This window comes from Chionomys nivalis, chromosome 6, assembly GCF_950005125.1.
Source record: "Chionomys nivalis chromosome 6, mChiNiv1.1, whole genome shotgun sequence".
Lineage (NCBI taxonomy): Eukaryota > Metazoa > Chordata > Mammalia > Rodentia > Cricetidae > Chionomys > Chionomys nivalis.
The window spans coordinates 97,219,266-97,244,336 of NC_080091.1; the positions used below are offsets into that span (position 1 = coordinate 97,219,266).

The 25,071-nt window shown below is 44.3% G+C and overlaps 1 protein-coding gene across 1 annotated transcript in view; it reads right to left on the reverse strand.

Moving 5' to 3' along the window:
- Fras1 (Fraser extracellular matrix complex subunit 1) overlaps positions 1-25,071 on the reverse strand; it is a 350,600-nt gene that overhangs the window by 98,359 nt on the left and 227,170 nt on the right. The window contains exons 29-33 of the mRNA XM_057772897.1: positions 17,945-18,098; positions 12,637-12,824; positions 8,691-8,807; positions 1,905-2,019; positions 81-218 (exon numbers count right to left, since the gene is read on the reverse strand). Coding sequence (XP_057628880.1) covers positions 81-218; positions 1,905-2,019; positions 8,691-8,807; positions 12,637-12,824; positions 17,945-18,098 — 712 coding nt within the window. The remainder of the gene's footprint in view (positions 1-80; positions 219-1,904; positions 2,020-8,690; positions 8,808-12,636; positions 12,825-17,944; positions 18,099-25,071) is intronic.

The window sequence follows — 25,071 nt, forward strand, 5'->3', positions numbered from 1 at the left end:
GTTTTTTGACAGAGAAGGAGAACCAGCCATGAAGATTAAGAAAGACTTGGGCGCCCCAAGGCAGAGAAAGAAAGCATTACCGACAAAGGAGTAGGCCATGATCTCCTGGAGGTGGGGGGCCGCAGCAGGAGGACGGTACATGATTTTGCCCTGGTTAATATCTTCCTGAGTGAAATACTGGATGGGAGAGTGAGGTCGGTCTCTGTGCTCAATGATACCTGGGGAGGAAGAGACTCATGAGTATAGACAGCAACTTCTGGGTGACAGGATGGCAGGTCCACCAACCCCGCCCCTTGCCCGTGCGCGGGAGTCTTTATCATTCAGGAGCACTGGCTCCTGGGCTGTTCTTCCTGCACTGCTGCTGTCGCGTTACTCAAGAAACGGACAGGTCTGGAGCCAGATGGTTCAGCCAGTAGAGCATTTGCAATGAAAGCTTTGACTCCCCAGCACCCATGGGTGATAGCACGCATCTGTAAGGCCAGTGTTGGGGAGACAGAGATAGGAAGAACCCCTGGGGCCAGCAAGCCTAGGTGATTTCCAGGGTCAGACGGAAAGACTGTTCCACTAAGAAGGTGGACAGCAAGTGAGAAAGACCCCTGATGCTTACCGCTGGCCTCCGCGGCTACGTATGTATGCACATTTGCACACACCTGAGCACACACACATACAACATGTACACACAGAAAGTTAGATGATAGGTAGAAGGATAAATATATTACTGGGATTTGGGAAACATAAACTACGGAGCAAATTACTGCCCCTAATGTCATTCAGTGCACATGCTTTTCCATATATGAATGGCGTATTACTGTCACTAGGAAACTTCCAACTGAGTTTCAATACAAAGGCAAAAGGTCTTTAAGGCATGGGTCCAAAGTGATTTTCTGAGGTGCCAAAGGAATATTTTTATAGGCTTCCTTTTAATTTCAGACACTCCTCTGCTTCTGTGATGATCCCAGCATCAAAAGCCTGGCTCTTGACTATTGGAGGACAGACCGAGGCTTACAGTTAGCACGTAGGTTACGATCAGTGCTTTCATGGCTGCAATTCAGAGACTTTTCAGGCATGGCACTTGTTCTGCGTTCCTCTCTCGTGTCTCATTTAGTCTTTAGAGGGAGGAATGTGGTCTCGGAGCTGCCCTAACTCCCCTGAGATAGGTGCATTCTGCAGGAGCAACCTAAACCAGCCCGAAGGCCCACACCAGGAGGAGAACCTCTAGATACAACTTGGTGTCTTTTCATTTCCTTAGCTTTTATCAAAGGGCAACAGAGTCATTATTATGCTATTTTTCTTCTTGGGGATGTGGTCGTGAGAGAGACTTCCTGCTTGAGAGGCAGTCTCAGAGGCAAGGGCAGAGCTGCTTCTATGGAGCTGGTCTTCGTATGACCTCTCATGGGCACAGACATGTTAGTTATACCCAACACCAAGATAAGTAGAGGCTGGAAATGGAGGGGGGCCCCACCTGGCCTCTGGCTGTAGTACAGGTTTCCAGTTCTTCCTATGGGAAGATTGGCCTATCAGCTGAGAACGTGTGCCTCAGTCGCCTTTGGATTTCAAGAGACCCTCTAGTCCAAAGCACTTGTTCCTCGTGGCTGTCAGCCTCTCTGAACTTCTTCAGGCCTCTTCCAAACAATCTCTCTCTGTGTGTGTAAGCAACTAGAAGGAGACATTATGTCTCTAGTACAACTTTGTCAGAGCCCAAGCCAACATACACCCCAATTCTCCTCTCTTCTAAACCAGATACCACGAGTATGGAGTGTGAATATCAGGTCCTTCACAAACCCTCTGTAAGTATCACCGTGTAATTCTTGTGTAATTCAGGCAGAAGCTCAGAGGTTTTAGGATTGGTCCAGAATCACAAGGCAAGAGCATCAGTCTCTTAACACCTTCACGGCATAGCTTACCTTGATTTGGACGCAGAGGTGCAGTGATATTGTATATAATCTTCCCAGTGGGACTCTCCGAGTTCACGAAGGACAGGGAGTGAGGCTGAATGACAGTGAGACCATCTTCCCGAGCCTGGCCGAGATGGAGGAAGCAAGAATTAAAAACAGGAGCAGGATGATAACAAGAGCCAGAGGCAAACCCAAATCTTAAGAAAACAAAACAAATGTGCTCTGGGCTTTTTAAAGTAGTCTTATTTGGCAAGGTCATCCCAAGGTCATCTCCAAGTTCAAAGAAAGGATCTGCTCTCTCACATGATGAATGCGGCCAGGCCGGAACCCTTTCAGGTGATCCAGGCCTGAGCAGGTTTCTCCTCCACAGTCCCTGGATTTATGTCAGAGCATACTGTCGGTGTCCAAGATGATTCTACCTTTCCTAGACGGGCCTTGCCGTAGAACACTTTGGGAAATGAGGCACCAGAGCTGGCAATTCTACTCGCCACAGCTGGCTCACTGCATCTCTGCTCCTCTGACTCCGTGGGCTCATGGTGACTGGCATGCCATCGAGAGAACCAGGCTGAAAGGCTTAAGTCTTAGCCCCATGAGGTTCTTCAGAGAACTTCTGTGCCCCAAGTCTTGCTAATGGAAACAGCTCAGCATTCTGGCTTCAAAGGGCTAAAGAGAGTGCAGCCAGCCAGCACAGCAGAGCTGACCCTATGGACAGGAACATGGTGAAGGTCTTGAGAACGTGAGCGTGGGAGATCTGCCCAAACCCATAGTCTGCCATATGGTGGTGTGGGCAGCGGAGAGATGCCTGCCCACTCGCCCTTTGCCATCTGTGGCACATAGGAGAGTTGACCCTGAAGTCATGAAGAGCTGGAGAGCTGTCCCTGCCCCTCACCAGCTGCAGCACTCAGGAGAAGAGGTCACTGCACCTCACAGCACAGTAGAGCTGGTCTGGATGATGTAGGTGTGGGCAAGCTAACCCTGAGGGCATGAAAGCGTATTGCTGCAAGGTGAACTAGCAGGGGGCAATGCTGGAGGTGAGGATGGGGTAGAGCAGGAGGACTGGCCAACCCTGCAACTACATAGGCCCAGAATCAGACTTGTAAGTTGGCCCATCCTAACATCCACCCCGTCTATGACCTGCAGGAGCACGCAAAGAGGCCAGTCCAACAGACCCAAAGCTGTAGGATCTCCATGACACACGGCAACAACAGGGTATCCAAGAGGAGTCCCAGTGAGGGCCCAGGATCAGTTGTGCAGCAGAAACCAGAGCCCTTGACCAGAGCAATGACTCTTGCAATGAACACTTGCAAGTGAAGATGGATGAACAAACGTGTTTACCGTGTGGCTCACTATGTCACACACAGCTTCCATGATGAGATTTTCCCTTTTTTTTTTAACTTATATTTTATTTTACTTGGTGTGTGTGTGGGGGGATCAAGGGCAGAGGGTGGATATGAAAAGATGGGGAAATGAATGGGATTGAGATACATGATGTAAAAGAAACAAAGAATAAATAAAAAGAAAATTTAAAAAAAAAGATGAGCTCAGTTCCCACACCAAATGTGGCCAGCTGCTTACACTCAGAAACATTTGCTTATTAAAGTACATGAAAATCATCTCTATTATCTTCATATCCACTGTCCGGTTCAGAGGAGCTAAATAGCACCGATCTCTTCTACCTCTCAACGAGCAAGAGGAGCAATGTTAACTGGACAGTGTGCCTGCAGCATCCACCATCCGTCTCCTTGCTCATATCCACACCTCCTAACAGTGGCAACACACAGAAGCCCAAAGGACAGGAGTCCGACTCTCAGCTCCTGCATGACGGTGGATAGTGGACAGCTGTCACATAAACACAGTGCATCAAGAAGGAAAGGGACAGCAGTGTGACCTGGGTCTGGGCTTGGGCCACAGGTGAGATTTTAAGACAGCACTGAGCAATGCCCGCCGCAGGCTCCTCCTGATAGACCCTGAAGGTAGGTTAGAGTTTGACACTCTCGTGTCTTCAAAGCCTTACTCCTTCCAGAGGAATTCCCCCACGCAGAAGAGGATTAAGTGGGGCTCATAGGAGGGTGTGGTGTTCTTATTTTTAACCATAAAAACATGAGGGCCACAGTTGCTCTGTAATTGTCCCAAAGGCATAGCTGTCCCAGGAGAGGCAGTGCCTGCAGGTTAGAACAATCTCCTAAAGTAAAGAGTCATATTTCAGGCCCTAGCACAGGTCTGGAATGTAATGAGCAAGGAAATTAGAATTTCCAACAGCAGCTGGTCTCCCCCACCCTGCTATGCTGACATATAACAAGTAAGGACAACAAATTAAAAATATACGCCCCATAAAAGTTGTTTGCAGACCATCCATGTGGGTACAGATACATGGACAAAAAGTACAGCTCCAACACCCTGTCAAGCGTGGTTTGGTACCTTCCAACGTCAAAACCACTATAATCAATATCCTCAAAGTGCTATAGAATACTTCTGAAGACTCAGATGCCGCTAAGCAAGATAAAGTGATAAGAAAATAATTGTTATAGAACTACTGAAAAGGGAAACAAGTTTTAGCCAAGACGACAGACACCCTATTTTAGAATTTAAAGATTCAATGTCTTTACTAATCAAAATAGATATTATGTGGAAAATGGGAGGACTTAATTTTGTAAAGCCATATTGAAGCAGTGATGTATCAAAGTAGTCAATTTTAATTATCTGGAGTTGTCAATATTCATCAATTAAACACACAAGAAGTGCGAGATTAAACCTCATGAAATAATCACAGGCAACATTTTTTATAAAATCTGGCCAAAGATTAAGAATAATAGCTTTCATCCTGCTCGCATTGCCTCTGACGACACCCAGAACCCAAACCCTTCTGTCCCAGATGTCACTGCTCTGCTCAGGGCCGGCCCCTCCCTGGCACTCGCAATGGCTACACACTTCTCTCAGCTTGACTACTGGCTGTTTCAGCCAGGGTGCCTGGAAGATGATGGATCTTGTGACTCACCTGCCATGGCTCTCTACGGTATGCAGTATAAAAGGACAGCTCTCACACTGACCTTGGCTCTACTGTATGTTCCAGACAACTGTTACAAACTCGTCCCAACCTGAGGCCGCCATGCCTCCTCACGTTCCTGACCTCAGGGAAAGACGCAGTTACACTCTAGGAGCCAGGGTCTTTCTGTGTTCTAACTCGCTGTGTCTCTAGATCTCTCAACCTCTAACCGTGTTTTAGCTTTTTAACAGTCTCAACCACTTCTAAGTGTAGAGTAGGGCTAACCATAATGCATGTTGTTCTATAAAAGAACCCCAGAATTCTGTCACCTTAAACAACTGAAACTCTATATCCACTGAACAGTTTCTCCATCATTCCTTCCTCTCCTCGCCTCTCAGCCCTGGAAACCACAGCCCGGCCTTCCTTTCCTAGGATCTGACTACATCACTGTACAAGGGGAGTCGTCTTATTGGTCTCTTTTGTTCTTGGCTTCTTACACTTGGCATGTCCTCCAGGTTAACCCATGTACCTTATGATGGGATTCCTTTCCATTGTATGGCTGTATCATGTTGTACTATTTGAGTGCACACACATACACCACACATACATCTTCTTTATCTGTTTTTCTATCAATAGACATTTAGGTTACTTTCATCTCTTGGCTCCTGTGAAAAATGCCATAGTGAATGCTCAAGAGCAAACATCTTTCTACATGTTCTCCCGAACTCGGAAGCTGCAGTCCCACTCTGTGGGGTTTGTGCTGTAACCTGGTTAGCTATTTCTATTCTTCAAAGGTCCCATCCAGATGCTCGGGGGCTACAATAATCTTCCCAAATTGATTGCTAAAATTCTGGTCACGGCTTTTCTGCTGTAAACCTCCAACAGTCTTTTGGAACAATGGAACCACCATTATGATTAAGGTCCCCTGAAGTCTGACTGACATGTCTTCTTGCTTTTACATTGAGTAACTTCAGCTCCTGCCCACTGAACTACCTGCAGTGTCTCAAATGCTCAAGTTTTGTTTCTACCCTTTTTTCTCTGCTGTTCCTGTTGTCCAGAAGGAATTCCCCGCAATGAGTTCAGATCAGTAGTTCTTCAAGTTAGTTCAAGTGTAGTGATGGGGACAGCAGGAAACAGAATCACCTGGTTCTTACTAGAGACGAGGATTCCTGACTCCACAGCCCGACTTACTGCATTAGAACTTGGAGTGAGTTCCAGTGTACTGTAATAACTCTCCAGGTGATGCCCATACACACTTACGTCTGAGACCTTAAGAACCCTGATCTAGAGATAATTACACTCAACAGCTTAGCTCCTCTCGCCACACAAGGCACCCTCCTACTTGTTCCTGAATGGCTGCTCCGCTCTGGCATCCCTCGCAGTATGATTCCCCTGTTTATTTATTTGCCTGGCTCCTTCTCTATGCAAAAATCCCTGAACTAGAAACTCTGTTTTGGGGTGTTTTTTTTTTTTTTTAGGTCACTGAATCTGCAGTGTCTTCTTCAGCACTTGTCATGGGCACTTGCAAGGACTAATGAATGAATAACTGTAGGAATGAGAGGCAGACTCCTCTCAAACCCGTATATGAATACTCGTCTGGAAAATACAAAAACATCTCATCTGTATTTACCACATATCTGTACAATTTACCAAATGCGTGCAAAGCCTCAGTGTTTAGGGGAGTCCGAACCACTGAACAGAGGCTGTGGTTTTTGTCACACGTAACAAGTGTGCCCTACAGTAAGAGCCCCAATTAACGTCAGAAGGAATAGCAACTCTGTATATCTTAAGTAATGTAAGCTAAATCACATTTTCCAGTCAGCTGACTTTGGAAAGATCCGAGGTTCAAGCAGACAGACCTAATCTGCAAATGCACAGCCAGAGACTAAAGCTGAAGCAAGATGGAGTCTCTTTAGGAGACCGCAGCAAGGCGAACGACACCACTTCCATGGCTCCCGGCCCATTTCTTTCCCTTCTAAACTCCAAATAACAGTGCTTTGCATTTGGCAAGAAATGTGTATGCACATTTTTCTTTACAGTTTAGAGAAAACTCTGATCCAAGTTCCTCCAGTCAGAATGATGAATTATAGACTTTATAATGCTGCTGAATTATGATTTCTTTAAATTACAGTTTATGCTGGAAATGCCGATACCAGCTATTCATTAAAAACTTTCTACATTCACCCTTTATGTCTCTGTCATTCCTCAGCCCCATAATTTCTGAAACTATCACTGCTCTCTTTGTTGTGGCCCAAGGCTGATGCCCTACACCGGAGTGTAATTATGTGGGTGCTAACTAACACATGGACCCATAACAATGAATTTACAGGGGTTTGCATGCTCATAGCTCTGTCTGAAAGAGAAGTCTGGCATTCCATCTACTCTAGGCACAGGGTTACAGTGTACTCTGTACTTCCTACCCGTCTTTATTGAGCTTTATAGGCCAACCCAGGTGATATCTTCCTTCAGGCATATCCAGCCTTTGCCATTGTAATATGATGTTGGCATTTATAACCCTCATGCTTGAGAGTCATGTGACCAAGCCATTAGAATCTGCAAAGAAAATCTTAGTGGTTTGGGATAGTTTATGTATAAAGAGATTGGTATTACTGCAGGACCCACCCCCTCACAAGACCAAGTACTCAACACAGAGGGACAGAAGACAAGGATATGGGACAAAAGTCAGGAAAAGAGAAGGGGAAGGGAACCAGGGAGAGTGGGCAGGGAGATTTGTCCTGGAGGGACAAAGGACTGTCGCTGGATAGAGAGGAGACAGATGAGGCTCATAGGAAAATAGCAGTTTATAAAGGTAAAAGGGGAAACCCCATGTTAGGATGAGGAGTTTAATTATAATTGGGCATGTCCAATTAGGTGAGTCAAGGGGGGTTTTCACTGATAGACTTCAATACTTTGATAATTGAACCTTGGTAGTCAGCCTCAGGAGGAGGACGCGGCCAAATAAGGGAACAGACCTTGGTGGCTAGCCTTAGGGGTATAATCTAACAGCTTTTAGCAAGGCAGTGGGGATAGGGGAGAGGGAAAGGCCTACAGAGTCATGTTAGCCATGCTCAAACTGGCTAGAGCCCCTTCATTATGATTTTGTGTTTGGGTTGTATTAAAAACTATTCTCGACTGCATGCATGCCATGGGCCATGGTTGCACATGAGTGCTAGATCTTTCCATGGGCCACATTTATTCCCACAGAGTCCACAAGACCTTCTGGGATTGGGCATAATGATCTACACATCCCAACCATGCTTTCCTCATCTCTCCAGGTGACTGAACTACCTGCTATATCTCAGCCATCATGCTTTCTCACCCCTGGGTCCCCCATGTGCTCTGAAAGCCCTGGTCATCTCTCCTCCACTCACCTGCCTTTCTTGATCTTTTACTTGGACAATTGTAGCTGCATATCGCCCTGGACTCAGCATTGACACCACCTACTCCAGGAAGCTCTTACACTAGAAAGTCAGCTTCTTGTAGAGCTTTACAACATGAAGAGCAGCCGCACCAGCTAGGTGGTGCTGTAAACGACAGACTAATTCTACCCTAGAATAGCTGTATGGGGTGCTGAAGAGAGTCAAGGGGCAATGGATGGATGGCCAAGAATAGATTCTACATATCTTCTTTTTCTGAGGGGACTTTTCAAGCTAGTGAGAAATGTCTTTCAGGGCTGTTCTTGTTGGCTTTAGGGTCTAGTTTTGGGCCAAACATTTACTGCCTCTTACACCAAGGCATTGGCTCACTTTGCCTCTGAACGGGTGGGTGTGCTTTGTCCAAGAGGAATGCATTAGCCCTCCCATTCAACTCACGGTCATATGGAGAGATGTCCCCAGGGAGAGTTTAGGTGCCTCAGGTGCCTGAGGTAAGATTGCAATGTTGAACATGTGATTTTCCAGGTGGGCCTGGGCATCAGTGGCACTAGACACCTGAGAAACAAAATCATCATGGTGAGCGTTATTCTTCTACAGAACACATTTGTATGCATTTAGACTCCCCACCCCCAAACCATCTGGCTTTGAATTCTATATGTGCCTACATCACAATTCTCTTTCTGTTCTTTGTATTTTATTTCTAATCATTTACTGATTATAAAAAAAATCTGCATAACCATTTTAGGCAGTTCTTAAAATCCATGACAGTATAAATCAGAAAGAAAATATAGAATTTCACTACCTAGAAAGAGTGATGGACACATTGAATCATTTCAGATTAATCTTTTTCTGTGATATCTCTACATAATCTTCTTACATAAACTCACATGTACTTGAAATTCTCTTCATTTAACCCAATCCTATGATACTCTGCTATGGTATTAACCATTATTGAGTGTGGATCTTGTTTATGGCTATGGAACATGTTTATAGGGCATCTATAACACGGTTCTTTCTTACTCCATTCCGCTCATCTTTACTCAGCGTAGATACAGACATCTGGACCATTAGTCACATGACTTAGCTTTATCGCTGCACATCAGTAATATTTACAGCGAGGGCAATGGTCACAAAGTCAACTTCTTTTTCTTGCTTCAAAAAACACCAAAAAATGTGCTAAAGACAGTGGCACGAGCCTGTGCTGGGGACAGTGTCACAAGCCTGCAATACCAGCACTAGGGAAGCTGAGGTGGGAAGTCAGAGACAAACCAGAGCTAACTGGCGAGACAATGTGTTAAGAAACAGGCCAACAACCCCTATGCTTTTCTGCATCTGTTTCTCGAGCTTCCTCCTGGTGCTGCTGAGCCCGTCTTGTCTCTACTGTCTCCTCAGTCCTGTCACAAGAGCAGCTGAGCCTTGTGTGGTTGCAGGTAGCTGTCCGACCCTGCTGACAGAAGGCAGGATACTGTACACTGTGCCCAGCAGGAAAACCATCTTCTGGGCTTTCATCTAGATTAGGTCAGATGCCTGCAGTGAAGTTTCAGGACATTCAGATGTCTCCCAGGGGCTGTCAATCCTCCACCATCCCTGGAAGTGATGGCCAACGACCAGTTACACTTTGCTGATCATCTGAGGTGGGCTCAGCTCTTAGTCTCTTTTCAAAGGTAATTTCCCTGTTCCCCGCAAAGCAACACAATTATTCCCCTTCGTACAGAGGAAATTAAAAATTAAAAAAAAAAAAAAAAACAACAGAGCAATGTCTCAAAGTCAGAATGAATGGGCCAGTTGGGTTCACAAGCTTGCCACTGTGCAAGATGACTCACTTTGGTAGACTTAAGAAATTAGGAGTTAGGGGAGGTATTTCCTTCTATCGTGAAGGCAGAGAAACAGCATTGGCCAGGCTGTGAAACACGGGCATATTAACAGAGCAAGTAAATCAGGCTGGTCTCTGCATAAATACACTCGCAGCGAAATATCATGAAATATAATGGTGGTCTTTTTCAAACCACATCCACGGATTCTGTGTCAACAGGATCTGAATACACAGTTATTTTCTTACATAAAAATGACTGGATGTACTTGCCCTCTCGCTAGACCGTCTAGTGATTAAAAATGCCGTGCAGCTTACATAAATCCAATCATACATGCAAAGTAACAGACGGGCTGCCTTGATGGCTCATGACAGCACATCAGCATCAAAATGAAATTAAATCTACGCAGCTCATTAGATTACATTTCCGGCTTTAAAGGGGAAAAAAAGGGAGGGGAAAAGAAACCGACATCATGACAGCCTCCTCTTGGTTTAAAATCTTCCAGGGACACTAAGATGATAAATGGGGAAGTTACTAACCATTTACTTTAGCACACAGATAAAGTGTCTGGGCTTTTCAGACCAAAATATGAAGTATGCTTTCAAAGTAATAAAAATTTAAAAACAGACAGCGACACTTTTATGTCCAAGAGAACCTCATCTCAGAGTCACTTCACGCTCAGAATAAATATGCGGTCCCTGCTTAAAATCAGTCTCTCTCAGCCGGGCAGTGGTGGCGCATGTCTTGAATCCCACCACTTGGGAGGCAGAGGCAGGAGAATCTCCATGAGTTCTAGGTAAGCTTGGTCTACAAAGTGAGTTCCAGGGCAGCCAGAGGCCAGAGAAACCCTGTCAAAAATCTCTCTCTCTCTCTCTCTCTCTCTCTCTCTCTCTCTCTCTCTCTCTCTCTCTCCTTCCAGAGGGAGTCCATAAACCATCTTCTAAAAAAGCAAGCTCCTGACCGCAGAATTAAGGTCCTTCTTAACCAGAATTACTGCTCTTTGACCCAGCACACCACAGTTTGGATAAGTGGGGTAGTATAAACCCACGTCCCCAAAATGATACTCTTTCGTTCTTGAGGCTATGCTTCAAGAATGCCACAAACACTTCTGAAGCTATCTGAGCGGAAGTTCTATCATGTTTCCTGTAAGGAGCACGACAACTCTACAGGCACCGACTTTCTAAGAATCTTCAGTCTTATGTTGTAAATCTTGTAAGTGGGCTACTTTGTTAGGTTTGAGGCTGGGCCTCATGTAGCTCAGGATGGCCAAACTTGTTATGCAGCTGATGCCCTTGAACTTCTGACCTTTGTACTTAGGATATGCTAGAAGTGTAGGTGTACACCAGCATATCTGCTTCAGGGAGTCTCTTTTTTTTTCTCCCTAAATCAGTACCTTTTAACTTACTTTTCATTATTTCATTTCACTCCATAACCAAGTTGAAAAGCAACTTCATGTCATTTTGAACAGGTGCTTAGAATTCCCTTCTAGGGAAAGACTCCATAGTAACAGCACGCTGTCTTGACCCCTGAGAAAGGGAAGGCAGATCTGTGGGCTCTAGTTTGCTGAGGTGACTTCTTCTGATTGAGGTCTTCGCCTCAATTCTGACTCATTCTCTCAGGACTGCTGCCGTCCCGGGGGCTGAAATTGAGACGTTAACTCAAGCAAAGGCCACAGAGCATTTGCTGGCTTTGGAACCTCATTTTAATAGTTTCCATATTTCTATCAGCCTGCTTTTTGGAAAAACACTGATTTATCAGGCAACTAAAACGTACATGCCAGGCATAAGAAGTGGAGTGCATTCTTAGACGAGAGAAAAGCCTGGAACTTGAAGGGCATGCTGTGGGCACCACCATGAACCAATGTATTTCCCGACATCTTATAAAACTCTGCATTCTGGTTAGCCTCCCAGTCCCTTATTCCTTAGTGTTCCTGTCTAAGTTTTATTTCTCATCCTTCCAGCTGTAGGTTTGCTTAATGTTGCTGCTCTTGTCAAACAAATCGGCCTCTGTTCTTGTTGCCATCACAGTGTTTTGGAATTAACCAGATTCTCCTTTTTGCTTTCCTTGCGGGTTGCTAGGCTCCCATGTTAAACATTTGGCCCACTTATTTTTGTGTTTTCTTGCTCAATAATAAATGGTACCACCAGTTTTTTGAATAAAATTTTGTACCCTTCACGTGAGTCTTCAAAAGTTATTAAAAGTTATTTTCTCCTCAACAGTTCTTAATGGTTCACTCCTTTGATTTCCTTTAAGAACATTTAAACTATACCAAGTGGTTTAACAGTCTTGTTTACTTTTTGTTATGATTTCACTTGTATTTACAATCACCAGTAATACAACCTCGTATTCTTTCTTATTCTTTTGCATTTCTGCTTATGGTCTAGCCTGTCACCAATTTCGATAAACGGTAATGGCAGAACCCTAGGTAGCACCTGTTACTATTCACCTGAATAAACATATTTTACAAAACTCTTAATGTTATTAATTACGCCTCCTGCTCCTAGACAGGCAACGGAAGAAAACGGCCCGTGTGGCCTGTGAAAATGGATGGCCAGGATGTAGACAGCGCGCACCTGGAAGCGGAAGGCGTCACTCTGGGCCGTGGCTCCTGAGTGTCTGTACCACACTACGCCGTCGTCGATGTCCTGCTGTGTGAAGGTGCTGGTGGGGGTTGCCATCCTCCCATCAGGCAGGTGCTGCCCTTCCTCGGCAGGACTGGCAGGGCTGTCTGCTGGCAGATTCATCAGGAGGACCACCTCCCCTAGGGAAGCACAGGCCGTACCGTTACATCTCTGGGAAAAGCCAGCTGGAGACCTCCTTCTTTACGAACTGAAGAACTACGTCTCTAGAGCAAAGGAAAGGCCACTAACAGAACTCAATAAATATCACTGAATTCCCCTTTAGACACAGAATCCCCAGTCTCCACTAGCCATGTAACGGCAATCTATGTATAAAGTTGTTGACTAGTATTTATTAAAATTACACAACAAGATTGAAATTGTAGTGGGTGCTATAAACAGACACACAATAGGCACTGGATGTATTACTTTCTATATGGAACTTTCGATGTAACTCAAAGTGGTTTTAAACAGTTGTAGACTGGAAACATAAGAGGGAGAGAGTTCAGTGGGAGTTATTCCCGAGAAGACTGCCCAGTGGAGGCAATGCTGGCTGACACCAGGACACACACAGGACACACGTGCACATTCCTGGTGCGGCAGCGCAAACCCAGCTCTGCCTCTCCCAACTCATGAGCTTCCTCACACTCCTAGAGCTCCACTGCTCATGGGCAATGTAAAAACAGCTCAGGTTGAACATCCCTCATCTGGAAGCCCACGATCCAAAAAGATCCACAATCCCAGGCTTTTGGGGTGCAACATGACACACAGAAAATTCCAAACTGGAGTGATCTCGCGCAGCAGGTCAAAACTAGGAACAGGAAGTCTACTGTGGGAAGTCACTTTCAGGCTTTGTTATGTAAAAGATGCACATGACATGTAAGTGATCATGTGCTTAGATTTCAGTCTCATTTTCAAGATATCTTACCACTTATTTGAAAATACTAAATAATTTTTAAAAATCCATATTTAAAATACTTTTGGTATTTCTTGGCATTTTGGCCAAGCAACGCTCAACCTGTTGGAAACAAACTTTAAAGGAACTTAAAAGAAAGCTGGTTACTCGTGTGGGCACTTCTGTGTGTCATGTAAATAATGTCATCTCCCTTACAGATGTCTTTAGCCGTAGAGAAGTTCGGAGACCTGCTGGAGGTCAGCAGAGAAGCAGGGATTTGAACTGAAAGTTCATATTCTTAGCCATGAAGTTTTATTACTAACCCTTACTGTTTTCTGTCCATGTGTCAGTGTTTGTCTTAGCATTTTCTCCCCTTCATTTCACACTTTTATTTGAAACACAGCAAGGAAATCTAAATCCAAATACCACCCACCTGTTTTTAAAGCTTCTCCCTCACCTGAAGCTACTGTCATCTTCTGGTGAGATCACAAATACAGAAGTGTTATAGAAACAATTAAAATTTCACAAGAATATACCCTAGAGTGAAGACCACACAGAAAAATAGATGCCCTTTTGAAAACAGGCTGTGTTTTGCAGCTAACAGTAAGCCTCCCAAAGCTACTTTGCCATTTTGATAGTAGGAGGGATGGCAGGTGTGTGTGTGTGTTTGTGTGTGTGTGTCTGTGTGTGTGTGTGTGTGTGTGTAAGAAAGAGAGGGGGGAACCAGAGGCAGGGAGGGAGAACACACAGAGAGAAGGACAGAGAATCTATTTTTCTGTTTTTAAAATGTTTTGTAGGCGGATGCCCAATCTTAATACTCTAGGCATATTGAATAACTGACAGCAGACTTCTTTTTTCAGAACTGGTAGCTTATTTTCATTACTCCAGAGAAACCCATCTTCCACCTCAAAGTAAACACCCATTCTAATATTTGTATGCACTAAATTCAAGCTAAAGATGACCAAAACCCACTGGGTGGTAATAAAATACTGAAATAGGAGAAAAACACCAGCGTTCATAGAACCATCTGAGGGAATGGATTCACTCTGGTTCTGTGTTGCTGCTCATCTCCTGCTAGATAAGCAATTTTATCATGATCTCTCTTGGTGAAAACCCACATGGTAAGATACTGTGAGCAGACATGGCTCCCCAGGACCAGACCTGTTCGTGAGTGTCAGCACAGCTGCAAAATGCTCTGAAAGGAAATTGTCACAATGAAAAGAAAAAAGAGTGGACAGGAAACATCCTACAGCTGACTTCCTAGCTGCTCTGCTTTGTGACAAAAGAGCCAAGCAGAACTTCCCTAACAATGCCTATTGAAAGAAATACATTTCCAACAACAACAACAACAACAAAAATCACTCCCATATGACACAGCTTCCCAGGTATTGCAGGATATTGACTAGCTCCAACAATTTTAACGCAATAGTCTTTGAGTGTCTATTAGATAGCATCTGCTACAACAGGCCTTTTGGAGTACAGGACCCACAGATAATCCGACGCAGCTCCTATTGCTACTGCTGCAGATCTGCACTGGAAGCAGCAGGAAGCCACTGGAGAACTTCTGCAGGTGATTGGTGTTCACGGATTTGGGACATGGAATTGTGTGGCTGGAATCCAGATGGTCTACAAGACTTGAAAATACTACTAAGGAGGCCAGACTTTATCAAAAATGACAATGATCAGCATTTACATAGACAGTTTAAGCAATCAGAAGGTTAGTACAAAATCTTGTGTTGAGGTTGAGACCTGAACTAAGGTAACACACAATTTGCAAAGAGACAAGCAGACAGTGGGGAGATAAGCAACGCAGGCTGCCAATCACAGCTCTGGAAATAAGAGAAGACTGAGTGAAAGACCATCTGTAGCCAGGGCGGCTGCTACTGATGGGCGCAGTACAGAAGGACAGGACAGACACATCGAGGATGGAGAGTTGGCCACTGGATGTACCGACTGCGGGAGTCTTGGGAACAACAACTTGAGAAGAAAAGGGGAAATTTCGAGGCCTTGGTGCCATAGTCATAAAGAGGGGAAGCTAATACCATGTGTGGGTGCTAACCACTGCTTTCACCACGATAGCACCAAAAATAGAAGACACATTTCCAATGCAAAACTCTACACTTGAAAACCAGTAGTCGCTTCTGTCTGGGATGTATGGGATACTTAAGGCTGTGTTTAATGAAGAATTTTGAAGAGAAAAATTCATGCTATTAGAATTAAAATCTCATTTGAATCGCCATGAATTATGTTGGGATTGAGGCCATTTTTTATTAAACTTTCTTACAGTATGATAAATAATTTAGAGTTGCAGTGATTTAGAAAAAGTGACATTCCTTCTCAAATGATGTCCAAAGTACTTCGATAGACTACTAGACTATTTTCACCTCTGCAAAGACACTAAGGATACATGTGTCAATCAACTGGTTGATTCTGAAGTGTGGTTGAATTTAGTTTTGTTTGTTTTGTTTTCTTTTTTGTTTTGTTCCTGTCTCACTCTATGGAAGCCAAGCTTTCCTGGATCATAAACTAGTGGCAATTTTCCTGCTTCAGTTTTCCAAGCGCTGGAATTGCAGGTGTAACCATCATGCCTGGCTGAATTGAAGCTCGTTACACTCATACTGTATAAGGGATTTGTGCTCAGCTCCATTCCCAATGTCAGTTCTCCATGAAAAGCTTAAACCACATTGAAGGTTCTAAAGTGGTGTGCGAGCACAGAGCGGCCAGAAGCCTTAATGTGGGGGCCACAGGCGCATCTCACTGGGACAGGGGGACGGGAGTGGATTTGTGTTTGTGCGGGTGTCTAACTCCAGCCATCCTTTTCGCTCTTGGATGGTTCTCTATAGTGACATGGTTTGATTACTATTAACAGGGAGAAACACACACAGAGAAACTGGGTTACAGTAGAAAAGACTCCCAATCAAGCATTTATTAAGCTGGAATGGCAAACTTTCATCTGCTTAAAAACCACTTAATTCAATGTTGTTCTGTTTAATATTTAACGAAATACTGGGCGGTTTCTTAATTTCTGGCTTTTAATAGTCATAATAAAGTTAGGGGATTTAATATATCACAAGAGTCAGAGGCATTTAGAGATGAAAAGGATTTAGAAGTCACCTAGCACAAACTCAGCAGGGCAAGTGCACTGGAAACAGAACATGAATGAATTACAGATAGGAGAATAACTGTAGTGGAGGAATTTGGCAGCTGACACCTTAATCAAGGGATTAAAGTTAATGTAAGTACAATAAAACAGCAATATCATGTATCCCCAATACAATACATCAAAAGTCGAAAGAGCAAACCCTAACCCCAAATGAGAAGCTACCAAATGGATCCAAAGCCAGCAATAGTCCACAAATATATAAATAGTTCTCTTCAAAATATTAGTCAAGGGCTGGGGAGGTGGCTTGATGCCCAAGCACCAAGACCCAAGTTGAAATCCCAGCACCCATGTTAACAAGCTAGGCATGGTCTCGTGCATACCTGTAACCCCAGCACTGTAGGGGTGGAGCTAGGAAGATGTTTGAGGCTTGCTGACTGCCAGTCTAACCAAAAACTGTGAATACTAGGCTCAAGAGTGAGTGCTGGGCAGACACAGGGCACTCTCCACCCGCTTCTGTGGCCAGCACTTAGATATTTCTCTTCATTTCTGGGGAGTCACTTATGAACCATACCTCAGTATAACTCTTGCTAAATTGCACTTCCAGTTGACGTCAACCAGAATACCTTAGGTTATTACATGCATTATCTTTCTTGGGAAAGTAATAATGGTGAATATTGAAGAATATTTCTACGCAATTTCCTTTTCATCCTTATTAAGAGCCTGGGCTGCTAACACGGCTCAGTGGGAGAAGGAGTCTGCTACTGAGTCTGACATTTTGACAACTCGAGTTTGACTCACAAGGCAGAAAGAGAGAACGGTATTGTAGGCATGCATAGACACTTATGTGCTCTCGTGGACACGCATGTGCCCTGGCATGCGCACAGTAAATAAACAAATGCAAAAGAAATTTAAATTAAAAAAAAAAAAACAGGGAGTCTAAAGATCGGTCTTAGAGAACAAAGGTAGCATCTGAGAGCCTGGCCACTGAAATCCTCACAACACGTGTTAGCTAGGTGACTGTCAGAAAGCTGCTGTGTCCTAATGTCATGTATAAAATAAAATTACATAAAACAAGCTACTACCTTGGATGTTATATACAATGTGCTGATAAGGTACTCACAAGAGTGAACAGTGTACCAGCCTACATGATCACTTTGCCCCTCAGTGAGGTGCATGAAGTATGAGGAAGCTTACTGTGTGGCATGGTGTAACACCAAGTCCTAACCCTTGATGCAAAATGAAGCCACACTAAAGAAACACGTTACCAAACCGCGGGTGGTCATGCGTGATTTTGTAGATGATATCCTCAGCTCTGACCCCGGGAGCTTGAGCCTGCAGTATTCGGTTGGTGATCTTCAGCATCCCCCCTTGGGGAACCCACACCATAGAGTTGGTCACAAGCCGCAGAACTCCATCATTCTGGAAGGAAAGAAAAGTATAGCACTGGGTTCAGGCATACTCAGAAAAATGGCTCGTCAAAAATGTAAGTCACAGGGGCGCATTGTTGCTAGAGAGCAGTCCACAGCACAGTGATACCGTGGGCCACGAGCATCTAACAGAGAAGAGCAGTCCACAGCACAGTGACACCGTGGGCCACGGGCCGACTCTGTGTAGCTGGGTACACATGGCTGTATATACTTAGATGTCTTCATACTCTGCCTTTGCTTGTCATAAATCTTCAGTAAGTGACTCCCATCATTCAGGACACTAAGCCTTTCCATTTCTTTCTTTCTTTTCCCTTCCTGCCTGTCTTTCCATCCTTACCCACCGCATATTATCTATGAGTGGTTCCTTAAGCACATATACTCTGCCGGCTCCTTCTCTGGAGTGAAGTATCTAGATACATCCCGACTGCAGAGCCTAGCGGGGGAGACAGGAAGAGTCAGATGCTTCACATCGGCAGTCTGTAAGAAGCTTGAGGAGGGGATGTCAGGAAGAGAGAATGGCAGTCTCAGGAGGACTTTCCGAAGGAAATACCATTTCAGTTTGGACCAACAAAAACAGGGGCTTTCTACTGATATGAGTGGCAGCAGATTCTAGGCAGAGGGACTAGCTTATGATCAAAGGCAAAGATGGAGACAATATGCTGTATGCGAAACAAAATATCCAAATGCTTGGCACCACTAGAACTGACTTAAGGAAGACTAAGAGAAGCAACAGCAGCTATGCGGGAGTCTCGATCCAGACATGCAGAAGGGAACAGGAGTGTTTAGGAAAGACAATAGGATGAGCATGATATGAGATGATAGGTCTGTGTTAGCAAGATGGAGTCCACGGCCAATGAACTGCAGTAACTGACACTGGATGAAGGGGCAGTCCTGGAACACATTTTACACATTCGTGCAAAGGCTCAGGAGAAAGGAGATGGAGGCCTACAAGGGGGTAACTGTGGAGGGGAGGAAGAGTAACCTTCCATTGAAGAGGCAGAGTCCAAAGGCCTCGGGACTGCTGGAAGGTGAGGCCGCAATAGCCGGGAGAATCCTGCTGGAAGCAGGGCTTAGCATCCCAGGGAAGGCAACTGTTGTTCTTACAGAAGCCAGTGCCATTACAGCGCATGGCCAGCCCTGGTGACAGGGTGTGCATCCTTTTCCTAAGCCTTACCACTGACATTTCCCCAAGAATAAGAGGAGCGAGGCTGCCTGCTTTCTCTTCTCAGTTTCTTTCCAAAATGGAGAACCCAAAATATTTATTTTGGTATTTTGGAAAGAATGGCTTTCAAAATTACTGTTTCTTTCAAATGTGCCACTAAAGAACAGAGCACACAACCTCTCAGGAGGGTACTTTTCAGACGGGGAGGTGTGATTGTTCTGAAGTTAATTATACTTGCATAGTTCACCTCCAGAAGGCTCTTTCCACCATACCTACACCCCCCAAGATGTAGTCAAAGGGTATCTAGGAGAAGAGGAAAAAGGTCCTTCTTACTTTGGTTGATATTCAGTGGCAAAATTCCAGAGAACTTTCCCCCTTTAAAAATGGTGATAGCGTAATATCTACAGAAACATGAAAAGTGTGCCTAAGACATTGCTTATACATCTCTGCAACAACTTCAGATATCATGATATGCATGGGCCTGGGGCTTCTAATCACTAGGCCTCTTTTTAATAGAAGCAGTTTAGTCAACTTTGACTTTTGTTGGAGAGAACAATTATGCACTGATAAGCACATTATCAGCCTAATCAGGCAATGCAGCTTTCATAGTCCAAACCAGCAAGCACTGTGACCCTGGCACACCTTCCCCAGACAGCTCTCTGCTGGGTCTTCATCTCTAGAGCACTTTATCATTGCAATTCCGTGGCTCCTGGGAATACCGCCACCATTTAGGGGACAGTGCAGCTTTCAAGTCAATGTTCAGAAGAGTGTGCTCTTTGAGTAGCACCCTGAAACCTATTAGGACACTAACAAACAAAACAATAATGACACCAACAAAACGATACCAAAATCAGGCCCTACACTACACTGTGGAGTAAGACTGAATATTCCCTGTTTAAATGACATGGAAGACAGGTAGGCATGCCAGTTCATGAGGAATCCAGCCCAGGATAGACTGCAATATTCCCCATGTTTCTCCTGGAAATATCATGCCTCTGATTTTCAATTATTCTTTTCAGTAGTTAAGAAGAAACAACTACTAGGAATAAAACATATAATTCTTGACATCAACAATATTGCAGAATAGAAGGTTCTAGTCTTCAAGCTTCCACAGAAACTCTAATTTTAACAACTACCCACAGAAGACAGGACTTTGACGGGAGCCCTGGAGTCTAACCTAGAGGTCCCAGCACCTTGATGAGGCAGAACAGATGAACTGAAGACAAGAAGGAAAACTTCTTCCTGTTATCTTCCTTCAAGATGATGCAGCTTAGTGCCTGGAGACTTTCTATCCAACTTCTCCCGCAGGGAAAGCATGAGAATCCTTTGCTTCATGAGACCGTGTCTAAGGGCTGAATCCTGAGCTAGCTAAATATTCTGGGACCTCTAGGAGCAGGAAAAGGAAGTGAAGTTTTCAGTAATCACTTTGTAGAGAGTAACAAGCACCAGAGAGCAATAGTAACCAACTCAAAAAATTCACCAACAACCCTGTCCATGGAACTTGTAAGAAATGCTGATTGTACTTTCCCTGTTTAAGTGGTAATAGCCCCAGTTGGTGGAACTGTTTGGGAAAGATCAGAAGGTAAAGACTTGTTGGAAAAGATCTGTCACTGGGGGCCAGATTTGAGGTTTCATAAGTCCATGCCATTCTCAATAATCTCTCCCTGCCTTGTGTTTGTGGACAAGGATGCAAGCTCTTGGAGACTGCTCTGGTGCTATGCCTACCTGTCTCCTGCCATGCTCCCACCCAGTTGGCTGTCTTAGTCACTGTTCTATTTCTATAAAGGAAAACTATAATCAAAAAAAAAAAAAGCATTTAACTGGGTCTTGCTTACAGTGTCAGAGGTTTAATCCAATTATCATTATGGCAGGAGCAGGTCTGGTATTGGAGAATTACATCCTGAGAGCCACATCCTGATCCATAGGTGGAGGGGCATAACCTGGGTGGGCCACCCCTAGTGATACACTTCAATAAGGCCAGATCTCCTAATCAGTTTAATCCTTTCAAATAGTGCCACTCCCTGATGACTAAGCACAGATATATGAGTCTAAGAGGGTCATTATTATTCAAATTACCACAATGGTACATGCTTATCCCCTGAAGCTCTTTCCTCTGTAGGTTGCCTTGGTCACAGCAGCAGAAAAGTAACTATGACACACCCAACTAGCCCATAAGCACCAGCACACTCCACATGGCTCCTTTCACTGCCAAAGCTCTATGTTCCATGGACAGTGCATATGAGACTCTACAGATAGTACATAGCCAATAGGTAGACTTGAACACATCAGTGCACTGTCATAGGTAAAATGGTGGCTTTTAGCACAAAGCTTGGCTCTGCAGTTTTGAGAAGGTTTTAAATCCTCAAACCTTCCCAAAAGAGAGATCAAAAGAACTAGAACGCATTGTACAGAGATGACATTTTGAAAAAACTTTAAAATCTTTAGCTGAAACTGAATGCCTAAAGCCTTTTCCTCAGGAAGCCAAAGAGTAAAGACTAGTAGAGATGACTACTTGGTCACGTGCAATCAGCAATGTAGAATTCCAAGGAATACAGAGAAGATAACCGAAGGAACACCGTATCACTGAAAGGAAAAACCAAAGCTACAAGGTCTGGCTCTAAAAACATAGAGGTCTATGAACAGCATGACAAAGAACGCAAGACAAAGCTGTCAAAGAAGCACAGGTAACAAGTGGATGCAGACAGCAAACTAAACGCAATGAAATCAGAAGAGAAATACACACACAGCCAACAACCATAAAAAATTAACCGAAATTGGAGCTAAATAATACAGTGTATGAAATTAATAACTCAAGAGAGCTTCCACAGAAAACCCCATGGAAAGAGAGAATTCAAGGACTGCAAACAGATCATTTGAAACCACCCAGTCCAAGGAATGAAAAGAATAAAGAGCAGAAAAATAAAAAACAAACCCTTGGGTACAGAAACAATGACAGAAAAATTTTCCTATCTGAGTATGTTCGCCCAAATCACTGACATTCAGAGAACTAAAAGCAAATGGAACCTGAAGAAGAAGTCACATGATGATCACGTTTCCAAAAGTCAACAGAGAGAGAATTCTGCAGGCACCCCACATGATGAGCACTGGATTCCACAGCACAGACCCTGTACGCTCGGAGACAGGGATTGCACACAACTAAAGCAATGAAGATAAAACAGTGATCTAAGAACCCTTCACTAGTGAAGCTGTCATTCATAGATGAAAGAGGGGCTTTCTGGACAAACCGAGGCTAGAATTGCTGACCACAACTGGACCTGTCTGACAAGAAAGGCTAAAGTTCTTCAAGGGGAAATGAAGAGACGTCAGTTAACAGTGTGAGAACTCACTTGCAGAGCAGAGAGCTGGTTGCTCCTACAATCTCTACATACATGGACTCAACCAACAGCAGTTTGGACACATTCAGGAAAAACCATCGTCTCTTCTGAACAGGCACAGCCTGCATTTTCTGTACCATTATTCCCTACAGAACACTCTGCATGTGAGCGTGTGCAGGCATTTACACACTTATGTAGGGCTTTTATTCCTTGGAAAGACTGGAATAAGATTTTTAAAGGCAAAAGCAGTAAAGACAATTATAACTGTAGGAATTTGTTAGCAGGACTGACGATATACAAAACCATAAACTGTGATACTAACAGTGAAGTATCAGGTGTTAGGGACACATACACGTGGAGAGCAGTGTGTGGTCGAAAGCAACATATCGGCTTAAATGCACTATTATAACTTCAAGACTTTATGTAAACTTGATTGTAAATCGGCAGTAGGTATGGAAAAGACAAAGACATAAGAATCAAGCCACTCAGAACCCCCAACATTATATCAAAAAAAGAGAGATATTATTCAGCCATTATAAAAAGGAGGGATGACAATGTGGAAGACATTCAGCTAAAAGATATAAGCAGGACACAAGAAGGTAAAAGATGTGTGGTCTCTGACATGGGGAATCTAAAACAGTCAGATTCCCAAGGAAAGCAGAACAGGAATAGACCGGGGGCAGGAAACATGGAAAATGGAAGTTAATGGCCACATGGTGTGACGCTTCAGTTGCACAAGGTAAGTCAGTTCTGAAAACCTACACAGTGCAGCCCACGGTAACCGATGTCATGTGGAAACCTACACAGTGCAGCCCACGGTCACCAGTGCTGCACGGGAACCTACACAGTGCAGCCCACGGTCACCAGTGCTGCACGGGAACCTACACAATGCAGCCCACAGTCACCAGTGCTGCACGGGAACCTACACAGTGCAGCCCACGGTCACCAGTGCTGCACGGGAACCTACACAGTGCAGCCCACAGTTACCAGTGCTGCACGGGAACCTACACAGTGAAGCCCACGGTCACCAGTGCTGCACGGGAACCTACACAGTGCAGCCCACGGTTACTGGTGCTGCGTGGGAACCTACACAGTGCAGCCCACGGTTACTGGTGCTGCGTGGGAACCTACACAGTGCAGCCCACGGTTACTGGTGCTGCGTGGGAACCTACACAGTGCAGCCCACGGTCACCAGTGCTGCGTGGGAACCTACACAGTGCAGCCCACGGTCACCAGTGCTGCACGGGAACCTACACAGTGCAGCCCACCGTTACCACTGCTGCGTGGAAACCTACACAGTGCAGCCCACGGTCACCAGTGCTGCACGGGAACCTACACAGTGCAGCCCACGGTTACTGGTGCTGCGTGGGAACCTACACAGTGCAGCCCACGGTTACTGGTGCTGCGTGGGAACCTACACAGTGCAGCCCACGGTTACTGGTGCTGCGTGGGTTGCTTACTTTTGTTAAGATGACAGATCCAGAAAGATAAGCTATAAAGGTAATGAAATCCGCAGGACACCTTGGGAAGTGATGGTGCCCATGACTCTGAAGCAGTGATGGCTTCCCTGCTCATAGTTCCAAATGCTTCATGTTATAAATATTAAATATATAGGGCTCTTAATTTTTACTCATTGTTTTGAAAAAGAAATACTAATATTCCCATTCATCTTGATTATGGTTGTTTTGACTGTTTTGAAGAGGAGCAGAATATTCAAGCAGAGATGGATAGAAAATCACATATCATCTTTTCTATAGCTAATGTGCACAAAAGCCAACTCTTACTATTATTTCCCCTTCCTTGTTAAAATTTTGGAATTGACGTTTCTCCTTTTAGCTTTTCTCCATTGCATATCCCCATCAGCACAATAAATTGGTTATTTTACTAGTTGAACAATCCTGCCCTCTGATGTTTTATGTATCCCTCAGAGTACATTAGCAGGCAATGAAATCCCAATGAGTAAAATTGAGGACATGGTTAAAACAGTGCTTTAAATTAAATAGCTCTTCTAATTCATTTCATAGAACAATAGGCATAAAAATGCTGGTAATAAAATATAGCCATTACGTATTGTATTACGAGTAAAAATATTAACGTTGTGATCCGTAGTAAAAGCAGAAGCCTCTCTCCTTTAAAACAAAATACAATCCCCTCCCCACATGAAACTTGAGCCATAAATAATGGAACTTTAACTCAAATGATACCATAGCCCAAATATTCCAGATCAAAGTTTTCAAAACTCTGCTGTTTAGCAAATGGCTAGTTGGGCGGTCTTGTTTTTCTTCTTCACTTATTCTGTAAAGTAGGAACTCATTTATAACACAAGTTTAACATTTTACTGGTGCCGGGCATTATTGACTAAAGGGAAGAAACAGGAGTTGTGGAGGGCTCAGAGTGAAATGGGTCAGTAGAAGACAAGGGAGGCTAACAGGCATGGCTTTGCGTTTGTCAGCAAGAGTTCAGAGGTT